The sequence below is a fragment of the Pocillopora verrucosa genome, chromosome 10, assembly GCF_036669915.1.
Source record: "Pocillopora verrucosa isolate sample1 chromosome 10, ASM3666991v2, whole genome shotgun sequence".
In the NCBI taxonomy this organism is placed as follows: Eukaryota; Metazoa; Cnidaria; class Anthozoa; order Scleractinia; family Pocilloporidae; genus Pocillopora; species Pocillopora verrucosa.
The window spans coordinates 14,061,037-14,074,172 of record NC_089321.1 but is presented as its reverse complement, the minus strand read 5'-3'; the positions used below and the strand labels follow the sequence as shown (position 1 = coordinate 14,074,172).

Below are 13,136 nucleotides of genomic sequence, written 5' to 3'. Positions count from 1 at the left end.
ACATGGATTTGCGTTGTTTTTAAGAAGTTGGTGGATGGAAGCTAGAGATATACCCGCGGGTTTGAGGCAATCCGTGACCTCATTGGTGTATGAACTATGCACTGATATGCTTTTTCAGCCCGATTAACGCCTGCATTTTGAGAATTCTTTCGTACAAAGTAGTGAATTTTGGATATGCAAATCAAGGTTGGAGAGAAGGGTCTCCTCTGATCACGCTGGTATGAAATATATTTAGCTGAAGTTTCCATATTTTGTCGGTGAACTGAATACACCTTGTAACTTGTAGCAAGACAGAATTCCATGAGCTACACTGTTGCAGTCGCTGCACGCTGGACAAAATCAAGTATTTTTATTGCAATATATGCATATCCAGCGCACGCTGTAAATGTACCATTTATATTTTCACATATAAAAGTATCAAGGTCGTCATTAGAACCGTATTTATCAACATGACAGTTTTACTTTCCATGCAGCCGATCAAAGCACAGGTTTTCTTGCTCGCTCGCGGATCCTACCAAAATGTCTAAAAAGCAGAGAAATTGGGAAAACCTGTCAACAAAAGTTAAAAATTCAACACCAGAATCACGATGACTACGATTTCTTGATCACGTATAAAAGGGAACCTCGTCAACGACACGATTGATTAATAACCTCGGCAGGTAGTGGTTTAACGACTCTTACATCAGCAAAATAAAAAATAAAAAGTAGGACGTTCATGTCATTGTGCTATACTCGGGATTAAAGAAAATGAAAACCTAAAAGATCCTGTATGAGGCCCAGTCTCAACTTGGCGTATAAATAGTGAAACAGCATAGCTACAAAATAGAATCAGAGATCACGGAATAAACAATGATACAACATTTTCTGTTTCGAGCTCGATGAGCTCATATTCAGCTTCTTCAATACTGCTGGTGTTACCGAGAGTACCGTTTGTTACACACTTGTGGGGCAAATCACATTTTCACGGGAGTTAAGGTAAGGACAAAATCAGTCAATAAGGACCCATTGCAGTGAATGAGATAAACGGGTATTGACTATAGATACAAATAGAAATAATTTGAGACATGAGACAAAAGAATGAAAGAAATATCGATCTTATTTACTCGTCACGAACGCAGGATCGAATCTTAGACCATCGGATTTTACGATCAGAAGTTCTCACATATAGCTATAGATTTCTCGTTAACGAGCCATGACATACAGTAGATACATAAAGGATCATCCTGCATAATGCTTAGATCATCGATGCCGAAAGTTTTATGTCTTAAAATACATAAAGATAGAAAGGAAATTTTAAGCTCTTTCGTGACAAGGAAAAAAATCATTTTTAACCGACGACCGAAAAAAAAAAACCCTATCCGTCAGATCAGGCTAAACGACAGGTTAAATAACAATGCTGACATTTAGATAAACATACCAGACCTTGAGGTAGCTTATTTATCTTCCCATGAGGGATTTACGAAGCTGCGGCATTTCTGATTCCAGTATCAAGTGCGTCACTTGTCTGTATGAACTATTATACATTTATTTATGGCATCCAAACTCAGCAGACAATTCTGGAGCTCAAAGAGACAAAGAGCTAAGGTCCTAGATTTCTCCTCCAACTTTAAGACAACTGTTTCAGTAACAGTTTATTCATAAAATTCCTGCAAGATACCCCGAGGGTTTCTGTACACAAAGATGCATGGAGTACATATATTTAACAAATTTTGAATATTTTTCTCGGTTTTTTCTCTAAGAAGAGTACTTATGGTATTCGCTTTAATTCTTTCTAAGACGCGAAACGATTTAAATATGCTTTTCTCTAGATACAACGAGAAGTCAAGTATTTTTCTTGGAAAAGAACTTTATTGGCGTTAAATTTATTGCAAGTGTTTTTGAGGTGAGGAAAGAAATACGTAGCATATTATAATCGAAAGACGAGAAAATTGGGGAAAAAAAAATACATAAAGAATACATCTTATTGATGTGATTTCTTTAGCTTTGTATCTCCCTCTAATGATTTCGCTGGATTATAACAAGTAATAATCATAAAAAGAATTGAAAAAACAAACAAACAAAAGATCAAGCACAATAATTTTCTTAAAGAAGAACAGCAATTTTGATCACGTAACTGGGCATTGGAGGAGGTTAAATCTTTCAAACTCGTGAATATGTTACCTTCATTTTTTTATCGAAATTGTTGTAAAGCAAAATATTTTTACTGATATTTTCAGGCATGTAGAATTGACAAATGATATTCATTTGGAGAATAGAGGGATTCAGAGGATGACAGTTTAACAGGTACAAATCAATCTTCATTCTGCAACTGATTAGAGCTGTTTAGAGCTCATTTTATCTATAAATAAAGGTCGTAATCTTAATTTTCGTGCAGCTAACAACAGTTGAGTTTAATTTCAGTCGAATTTAAATTTAGACATGCACTTTGTAGAGGAACAGGGTCGATAAACGAGTTTCTTTACGCAATAGGCTCGCGGGATGTTGGTAGAATTCGTGACGGTAACGCAAACCCTCGTAACTGTTTCGGTTTCGAATGGGTCTCGCGAATTTTCCCAGCCCCACACGCGATAAAATGAAGGAATGAGTGGAGAGTCTTTTATTGCATTATTTTTTGATCGATGCTAATCCATGCCTGCCAGGTACAACTAGGTTGTTTATTGCAACTCACGCATTTTGTTAAGGAACAGCCTTGAACGACGTTTCAACAGATGAGACTACGAAAACAAACAAACAATTGAAAAAACAAATATGACACAACCCGCGGAACTCGACTAGGGCTGTCACGTAACCACAAGCTTTGAGATTCTCATTCTTTCTCTATGATTAAGTATACAACGTTTTCTTTAGATTACTTTCATCTGAGTCTCCTCTTTTTGATTTTTAACAATGTAGCGCAGTACAATCGATTCAATTTTATTTCTAGCTATGGCAGAAAGCAACCTCCCAACAACGGGAGAAGAACTGGAGGTGAAAAATGAGTTTTCAGCTACAGGTGAGAAAAAGCAACAGGGAGGGACTTGGTCATGGTGATTTTGTGCTGTTTGGTAATTAAGTATGCTTTAATTCTGGTGCTCAATTTTTTGGACCACTTCGACTTGAATGTTTTGAGGAATCTACTAAACAGGCCAGTATTAGAACGCTTGTTGTAATTGCACACGGTTGTGATCACTAACAAAGTTGAAATATCTTCTCGGTAATTTCAGCGACAGAGAAAAGTCAAGTTACGTCTAGTGACGCTGAACTGGATGTAGACAATGACCCTTTAAGAGGTAAGAACACCGGGTGAAACAAGATTTTTGAAAGACGCCCCGGTGAAGTTTTTGTCACATTTACATAAAAATTTGCGTATGTTGTGTGGATAAGTTTTTGAAACAGCAAAAGATTTTTTTTTAATTTTAAACTTTATCGCCAGAAAAATTTAAAAAAAGCAAAGGAAAAAACAATTTATTGCTCGATCCGATTAAGCAGAATGCGTAGACATCATTAATTTTTTCCTTAGCAATAAAGCGGCAAATTTGAACGCGACTACGCTTCGAAGAGGCCTTAAATAAAGAAAAATGAGCCAAAACTGGCCTAGAAAGCTTCGTAAAACTCAGATTTCTGAGTTTTTAGAAGTGCTTATCTGTAAATCAACGCACAATGTTTTGGAGATTGAAGATTTATCTACAATTTGCACCTAAAATGAACGATATTTGTGCAGTAAAAAGTATTTTCCTTTTGCGCTTGAAAATATTTTAAATTTGGTCATTTATAGTATGAAAGTCATTTTCGGTAAGAGAGAGAGCTGTTGGTACCCGTAGACCTGTCAAAGTCCAGTATTGAAACATTTGCAAACGGGTAACTTCTTTTAGGCCGCCAAAAGGAAAGTATTTACGCGTACACCTTTTGTCCCTTATTGTGTAATACTTGTTCGGAGGAACTTTGACGCAATTTGAGAATTCTACAGAGAAGAGGAGGCATTTTGTCTCGGCCGTATCGCCTGTTTTGATCTTCTTAACATTTTACACCTTTTCGGACAGTTATGTCAACACCAGGCTCACGCTGTAAACCACCAGCCAACAGAACCAGAACCCCTGACTTTCACAACAGACAAAATAGAAATTCGCGGGAAAGTAGTACTTTCCCAATAAAATTTTTTCCAGTGAGCCTCTACGAGCATGTTCTCAATAGACAACTACATGTAAGTAATAAACCAAAAAGAACAAAAGAAAAAAGCATGTCTTTCCGACGCACTTGTCTGAAGGATGGGCAAACGACGAACCCTTGTCACTCTTAGCAAGATGTTTCTGTAGTTATCCGAACATTCACAAGTTTTAACCTTTTTCAGTCCTGGCTTTGCTTTGCTTTATACATTTTTTTCTCAATAACTCATGGGGTTTTATATTCCAATTTGACATTTTGGAAAACCCAGGTGTAAAAAGAATTTTGGAAAGTCTTTCGACCTCAATGTAAACCAAATAAACTTGATCTGGTTATAGCCAAGCTACAGCTAAAACTCTTGATAGCTTGCATATTTTAAATCAAACGAAATACACAGATAAAGTCTCCTGAAGTGCGATTGTAAACGAAGTTGAGTTGAAATAGGATCTCCCGGTGAAATTTGGGATACTTTGGGAAACGTAAACCAGGTGTAAAAGGGTTTTTGGAGAGTCTCTTGACCCAGATGTAAACCGAGAAACTTGAACTGGTAATAGTCAATGCACAGCCCAGACTCCCAACACCTTAAACATTTTACTTAAACAAAATGTACAAATACTAAACTTTTCTGATTTTTTTTCATAGCTCTAAGCTCCTTTAACCTAACAGTTCGTTTGGAAGTAAAAAGTTGGCATCATTCGCCAAGGGTCGTGTAACTCACTACTAAATCATTAACACTAACATGGTGTGTTTTCAGGGATTGCGAAAGTATGTCTCGAGGAAGGTAACAAAGAATACACACGAGGAGAAGCTAATAACGCGATAAACTCCTACACGGAAGGACTCCAAGTCAACTGCAAAGATAAACGACTGAACGCCAAGCTTTACAGCAACAGGGCAACAGCTAATTTCCGTTTGGGTAACAATTTCATTTCTAAATATATAAATCTCTCATGCAGCGTTACAAGATAACGGAATACACAATCTGCATCAAGAAAATTATCGTTATTAGACTGCAATTTAAGAAATTGTAATTTTTCAGGCTTCTTTGCTCTAATTTCCTTGGATGACCACATTTTTAAACCTCATTTCCTGAATCTCACAGCAAACTACGTGGAATGTCTGGATGATGCAACAGTTGCAGTTCAATTGGAACCCACTTTAATCAAAGCTATTAAGAAAGGTGGGTTTTCCAGACATAAGCCATCAACATTCTATTTTCTGATTTCGTCAAAGAGGATTGTGTGGTTTGTGGCAGTTGACTGCACCCCAAGTGTCAATTGTATCTGGTGTGTCAATGTCTGCGATGTGGGTAAAAAGCATAAGAAAGTGTCAATAAGCTCTCAAATACCGCTGCCTGGTTAGTTCACGTTGCAGAGCGCCGGAGGTCGAGGGCTCACGCGCTAGACCAGAACAACACTCAGAGTCGTAAAATATCTGAGGAGAATGTGCTGCCGCCTAAGCTATGACATCTGAAAATGATTTGATGTTCTTGTGTCGGATATGGACGGAAAACCGTTACCCCCGTTTCCTGCATCTTCTCTGTAACTCTTAGGAGGGGGACGTTAAAAAACCCAGCCAGGAGGCACCTGAAAAATTCTCTTTCAAAAGTTGTAAACTGTTCAATGCAGTCTGCCTGAAAACTTCCCCGAAAAGTTCTGAAAAGCGCATAACAGCACATTAAAGTGAAGAATACGCTAGATAAATTCATCGTTATCATCATCGATTAAAGCTTAATTGGTAGCCGCTTTGTATTAGCTCCTTATTGTTCATTTTCAGTTCTTCCACAATTTCAAATTTCCTTCATTATTACAATTTTTGTTCCCAGCTAAATGACAAATTACAGTCCATTTAATCAATACGTTTATACCTTAACAGTGATAAATTACCTCGCACCACCAATTATTTTCTCCTTTTCAGGAGCCAGAGCTTGTGTCGAACTTTGCTGGTATAAAGAAGCAAGGAGCTGGTTGTATATGGGATTGGCCGTATCCTTTAACGAATTTTTGAAACGTGATACGAGATGCAATGCGAATAATATTTCAAGAAAAATCAATACATTCCAGGAAGATTCTTCTACACATAATGCAAGCGATGTTCTCTCATACTGCACTGAGCAGTTTAAAGAAGCTAAAATGTTATCAGAGTTCTTTCGATTATTCCACAAAACTTTACTCAAAGAGGAGGCCATACTAATTAATTCCCAGAGTTTGAGCTGAATACCCCTCATTTTTGTCTTCAGACAAGCATGACCATGACGACCGAACCTAAACCAATAAATGCGCTTCAGATCTAGTTAAAACTCTCCGATTACTTGAAATCAAATCTCTAAAAAAACCCACGTTCGAATTATCATTCCAGTTTTAAGGTTCTATCTAATACTCACACTGTTTTTTTTAAATACACATTTCCACTGCATTTTCGCAAATCTGCTCATGATTTATCGACCCTTGACACGTTTCAAGATTGAAAATAGCAACAAACGTCTGCTTCAATTACTAAGGAAAACTAATGCTGAACTTATAGTCATAGCAAACAGTTCTTCAAATCTCGGCAACGCTTATAAAGGTCTAGGACAGTTCAAAACAGCCATCCAGTACCATCAACGTCATCTAGAAATTGCTAAAAAAGTGGGAGACAAGGCCGGAGAGGGGAAAAGTTATGGTAATCTCGGCATCGCTTATCAAGGTCTAGGAGAGTTCAAAACAGCCATCCAGTACCATCAACGTCAATCGAAAATTGCTAAAGAAGTAGGAGACAAGGCCCTAGAGGGAAAAGGTTATGGCGGTCTTGGCAACGCATATCAAGGTCTAGGAGAGTTCAAAACGGCCATCCAGTACCATCAACGTCATCTAGAAATTGCTAAAGAAAAGGGAGACAAGGTCGGAGAGGGAAAAAGTTATGGCAATCTCGGCATCGCTTATCAAAGTCTAGGAGAGTTCAAAACAGCCATCCAGTACCATCAACGTCAACTAAAAATTGCTAAAGAAGTGGGAGACCAAGCCCTAGAGGGAAAAGGTTATGGCGGTCTCGGCAACGCATATCAAGGTCTAGGAAAGTTGAAAACAGCCATCCAGTACCATCAACGTCATCTAGAAATTGCTAAAGAAGTGGGAGACAAGGCCGGAGATGGAAGAAGTTATGGCAGTCTTGGCATCGCTTATCAAGGTCTAGGAGAATTCAAAACAGCCATCCAGTACCATCAACGTCAACTAAACATTGCTAAAGAAGTGGGAGACAAAGCCCTAGAGGGAAAAGGTTACGGCGGTCTCGGCAACGCATATGAAGGTCTAGGAGAGTTCAAAACAGCCATCCAGTACCATCAACGTGATCTAGAAATTGCTAAAGAAGTAGGAGACAAGGCCGGAGAGGGAAAAAGTTATGGCAATCTCGGCACCGCTTATCACAGTCTAGGAGAGTTCAAAATAGCCATTCAGTACCATCAACGTCAACTAAAAGTTGCTAAAGACGTGGGAGACCAAGCCCTAGAGGGAAAAGGTTATGGCGGTCTCGGCAACGCATATGAAGGTCTAGGAGAGTTCAAAACAGCCATCCAGTACCATCAACGTCATCTAGAAATTGCTAAAGAAGTGGGAGACAAGGCGGGAGAGGGGAAAAGTTATGGCAATCTCGGCATCGTTTATCAAGGTCTAGGAGAGTTCAAAACAGCCATCCAGTACCATCAACGTCAACTAGAAATTGCTAAAGAAGTGGGAGACAAGGCCCTAGAGGGAAAAGGTTATGGCGGTCTCGGCAACGCATATGAAGGTCTAGGAGAGTTCAAAACAGCCATCCAGTATCATCAACGTCATCTAGAAATTGCTAAAGAAGTGGGAGACAAGGCCGGAGAGGGAAAAAGTTATGGCAATCTCGGCATCGCTTATCAAAGTCTAAGAGAGTCCAAAACAGCCATCCAGTACCATCAACGTGATCTAGAAATTGCTAAAGAAGTGGGAGACAAGGCCGGAGAGGGAAAAATTTATTGCAATCTCGGCACCGCTTATCAAAGTCTAGGGGAATTCGAAACAGCCATCCAGTACCATCAACGTCAACTAAAAGTTGCTAAAGAAGTGGGAGACAAGGCCCTAGAGGGAAAAGGTTATGGCAGTCTTGGTAACGCAAATCAAGGTCTAAGAGAGTTCAAAACAGCCATTCAGTACCATCAACGTCATCTAGAAATTGCTAAAGAAGTGGGAGATAAGGCCGGAGATGGAAAAAGTTATGGCAATCTCGGCATCGCTTATCAAAGTCTAGGAGAGTTCAAAACAGCCGTCCAGTACCATCAACGCCAACTAGAAATTGCTAAAGAAGTAGGAGACAAGGCCCTAGAGGGAAAAGGTTATGGCGGTCTCGGCAACGCATATCGAGGTCTAGGAGAGTTCAAAACAGCCATCCAGTACCATCAACGTCAACTAGAAATTGCTAAAGAAGTGGGAGACAAGGCCCTAGAGGGAATAGGTTATGGCGATCTCGGCAACGCATATGAAAGTCTAGGAGAGTTCAAAACAGCCATCCAGTACCATCAACGTCATCTAGAAATTGCTAAAGAAGTGGGAGACAAGGCCGGAGAGGGAAGAAGTTATGGCAATCTCGGCATCGCTTATAACAGTCTAGGAGAGTTCAAAACAGCCATCCAGTACCATCAACGTCATCTAGAAATTGCTAAAGAAGTGGGAGACAAGGCCGGAGAGGGATATACTTATGGCAATCTCGGCGCCGCTTATCAAAGTCTAGGAGTGTTCAAAACAGCCATCCAGTACCATCAACGTCAACTAAAAATTGCTAAAGAAGTGGGAGACAAGGCCCTAGAGGGAAAAGGTTATGGCGGTCTCGGCAACGCATATCAAGGTCTAGGACAGTTCAAAACAGCCATCCAGTACCATCAACGTGATCTAGAAATTGCTAAAGAAGTGGGAGACAAGGCCGGAGAGGGAATCAGTTATGGCAATCTCGGCATCGCTTATAACAGTCTACGAAAATTCAAAACAGCCATCCAGTACCATCAACGTCATCTAGAAATTGCTAAAGAAGTGGGAGACAAGGCAGGAGAGGGAATCAGTTTTTGCCTTCTCGGCAGAATTCATTTACGTCAAAGAAAGTTGAAAATGGCAATCGAGTGTTATCAACGTCACCTAGAAGTATCCAAAGAAGTGGGAGATAAGAATGGAGAGGCGTGCTCACTCTGTTCTCTTGGAAGCAGTTTTGAGTGCCAAGGAAATCTTACGAGGGCCTTTGACTGTTATTACTCGAGTGTAGAATTGTATGATGATATCAGGGCCAGTCTTCAACTCAACGATCACTGGAAGATTTGTTATCGTAATCAGCACCAAGTAGCATACAGAGGTTTGTGGCGTATAAATTGCAATCGAGGTCAAGTTGTGAAGGCTCTTCTTGCCGCAGAGAAAGGACGTGCTCAAGCTCTGAGAGATCTCATCGTCACAAAATACCAGCCTGGAGATTCTTTAACACCCAGCGCATCCCGCATTTCTCTTAAGTGGGTTCCATTGAGCACAGTTTTCGTAGGTATTAATGGACCGTGCGTTTACCTCTGGGTTTGCCTCAGTGAACATAATATCCTGATGAGAGAAGTACACGTGAACAATTACAAGTATGAGGATGAGTTGGAATTTTTCATCCAGCTACTGAACAAAACTGCTCTTGAGGAGATCAGTAAAAGAGATACCGCTACAATCGAAAATCCTCCGCTTGACTCGCCAACAGAAGAGGAAGTGGCCAATGATGTGATCCGAGTTGATGTGAGACAATCCCAATCAAGTGCTTTAAAGAAGCTGCATGACATCATCGTTACTCCTATTGCTGACCTGATCGAAGGTAACGACGAGATCACATTCGTTCCTGAGGGGCCATTTTGCCTTGTACCTTATACAGCGTTGCAGGACTCCAACTCATCATATCTAAGTGATTCTTTCAGAATTCGTGTGATTCCCTCCCTGACGACCTTGCAACTAATTCATGATTGTCCAGCTGACTTTCACATGAAGACTGGTGCATTACTTGTCGGCGACCCATGTTTCAAACACCTCATCTATGAGGGAATACTTTTGGTGCAACTTCCAGGAGCAAGGAAAGAAGTGGAGATGATCGGACGTATCCTAAATGTTTCCCCCATCACTGGAGAAATGGCAACAAAACAGGAAGTGTTAAAACGAATATCATCAGTGGCGTTAGTTCATATTGCAGCGCACGGTAAAAAGGAAACTGGAGAAGTTATCCTGGCACCAAACGCCACAAGAGAAAACCCTCAGCCGCAAGAGAAAGACTATCTACTGACGATGAAAGATGTCATAGAAGCTGGGTTGCGAGCACGTCTGGTTGTACTTAGCTGCTGTCACACTGCTCGTGGGGAGGTCATGGCCGAGGGTGTAGTCGGCATGGCGCGTGCACTTTTGGCTGCCGGTGCCAGATCTGTTGTGGTAACCTTGTGGGCGATTGACGACGAGGGAACCCTGGAGTTCATGAGTTTCTTCTACGATGCACTTGGCAAAGGCAAGAAGGCAAGTGAAGCTCTCAATCAGGCCATGAAGTGTATGAGAAAAATTGAAAAGTTCAAGGAGGTGATTTACTGGGCACCATTTGTACTCATTGGTGACGACGTCCAGCTGGATTTCAAAGATATTTCGAAGCTGAAGTAAGTAAATATTCTGTTTACACATTCTATTCAATACAAAGTTACATAAAATCATAATTATCGCTTATATGTTTCAGTTGGGTTACGAATTTATGTTTTGCTCCGGCAAATTGAGATGCACTACAATCAAGAGGACACGTTTACGATGATAACATTCTTTTTAGGAAAACTGATAGGAGTAAAAAAGCATTTTTTTAAAAACAATCCTGTTGTGCAATGTATCGTTTCATGTGCTAAGAAATATTTCATTGCAACTTAACTATCCTCCCTAAACTTAGATTCTTTTATTTTTCAGTTAAGTCAGTGAGCATTGGAATCCCAGGGAGTTTTAGGATACCTGCAAACGCTGATATTTGGACCATAAACCAGTAAGCTACCGATAAAATATTTGTCAAGAGTCTTCTTTTCATAGCAGGAAGAACCGAAAGACGGCCAAAGTCAAGTCTAACAAGAGAACGGATTTCCATTGATTCAAAGTTGACTTTTTGCTTGTCTGAACTGCTCTTACGAGCTTCATCTTTGATATCCTGCCGGAACAACCTTTTTTTTATTTGATGTCTAGGAATTATCATGACAAGCTATGTAAAAAGGTTTTTTTAAAATCTAAGTATTAGCTACTATGAGGATTAAGGCTTGCGTTTACGTCGAAGTTGAAACGTCTTGAAAACGTTTTCCACAGTTTTTTTACAGATTTTTCTTAATCGGTTTTTGTCTCATGAGTGATGTAAAGCTAATTTAATAGTTAATTCTAGGAGATTTTTCCTTTAATTTTGAAGGCGATAAATTGTGTTACTTTTTACAAGCAGAACGATGCATTTTAAGTATTTTGTTTAAACTAATCGTCTAGAGGCAAAACGTGAAGTTTTATATTAATTTTAGTTACTGGCGAACAAAGCTTTAAAAGAAGCTCAGAACGAGCTAGAAAGTTGGAGCTAAATGATTTCATTTAGTTTCTCCTATTAGATTGTTTACCTATTATCTAAGTACAATAAACTAACATTTGAATGTCAAACAATGAAACAAGTCGCTTGGCATTTTGTTTGAATGGAAGAGGAAATCAGTAACAAAGGGAAGAAAAATTTCTGCATTAACCTGCATAAGACATTTCTTGGCGTTTGAAGTAGTGAGCGCGCCTAAGTCTTATTCCCTTAATAACTTTTGCCCACCCCTTTGATTAGGTTTATTGAATGAGAGATGAATTTCGATGTTTTCTGACTCTATAACTGCTAGTATCGATCATAGGCAGCCGTTCCCGAGGATGTCACGCACGCACTTCTTTAGCGCGTCATGCGACAGATGTGGTGTTTTGTCACATCTTGTCGTTTGAAGTAGTGAGCGTACCGATGTCTCATTCGTTCAACTTTGCCCATTTCCTTGGATAGAGGTATTAAATGAGATATAAACCTCGATATTTTCAGATCTTATAACTGCAAGTTTCATCGGTAGCCGTTCCTTAGGATGTCACGCAATGCGCTTCTTTTGCATGTAATGAGACAGATATGAGGTTTTGTCAAAAATCATAGGAGGAAAAGAGAAATTACCTTTCACTTTGGGAGATGGTGCTTTAATCTGTTTATCGAAAGCGTCCTTATAATAGGAGGTACCCTAGGTCGGTACGGTTCCACGAGTATAGAAAATATTGATGATTTTTTTTCCACGATTGCAAACTTAAGTGCCGCTCTCGCTAAGAGCAGTCCTCTCGACTTCCCGTCCAAGAAAAAGTTTTCCTAATTTTTTGCCCACGAAAAGGGTTTAGAGCACATATTTAAAAACTAGTTTGGTTTTTCTCTAATTCTCTCTTTTCGCGTCGCCACAAGTCAAAATGATTTTTTGCTAGACCCCCCTGTGTAAACCGCGATCGAAAGTGTAATTTTCACAACTTTTGTCGAGGGTGCTACGACTGCAATAATGTGGTTCACGGAATTCTCTCTTAGTACAAGTTGCAAGATATATTTAGTCAGTTCACAGACAAAATATGAAAACTTCACTTGAAATCCTATTCATACCAGCGTGATCAGAAGAGAACCTTCCCATCGACCTTAATTTGCATATGAAAAACTCATCAATTTATAGGAAATAATTCTCGAAATGCAGGTGTAAATCGGGCTCAAAAGGCATATCAGTGGATAGTTTATACACCAATGAGGTCACTGCTTGTCTCAAACCCACGGGTGTCGCTCAGGTTTTCATCCTCCAACATCTTTAAAACAACCCAAATCCACATGATTATGCGGGTATCAGCGGCCATCCCGAGGGGTCGACCCCCGGGCACCCAGGGGCATTTGTCACAGCTGCCGTGACAAATACATGCTAAAGCCCCTCGGGTAGGGCAAAAAATTGGGACAAATAG

The 13,136-nt window shown here is 39.9% G+C and overlaps 1 protein-coding gene across 1 annotated transcript; it reads left to right on the top strand.

Moving 5' to 3' along the window:
* The first annotated feature begins 835 nt into the window (after positions 1-835).
* On the top strand, positions 836-11,239 carry LOC136283671 (tetratricopeptide repeat protein 28-like). The gene is made up of 14 exons (XM_066172870.1): positions 836-975; positions 1,809-1,882; positions 2,217-2,283; positions 2,924-2,992; positions 3,204-3,269; positions 4,895-5,056; positions 5,243-5,320; positions 6,058-6,125; positions 6,603-7,213; positions 7,547-7,785; positions 7,954-8,447; positions 8,535-8,927; positions 8,997-10,786; positions 11,082-11,239. The coding sequence occupies exons 4-14, from the start codon at positions 2,926-2,928 to the stop codon at positions 11,083-11,085; spliced, it is 3,972 nt and encodes a 1,323-aa protein (XP_066028967.1). The 5' UTR covers positions 836-975; positions 1,809-1,882; positions 2,217-2,283; positions 2,924-2,925; the 3' UTR covers positions 11,086-11,239.
* The last annotated feature ends 1,897 nt before the right edge of the window (positions 11,240-13,136 follow it).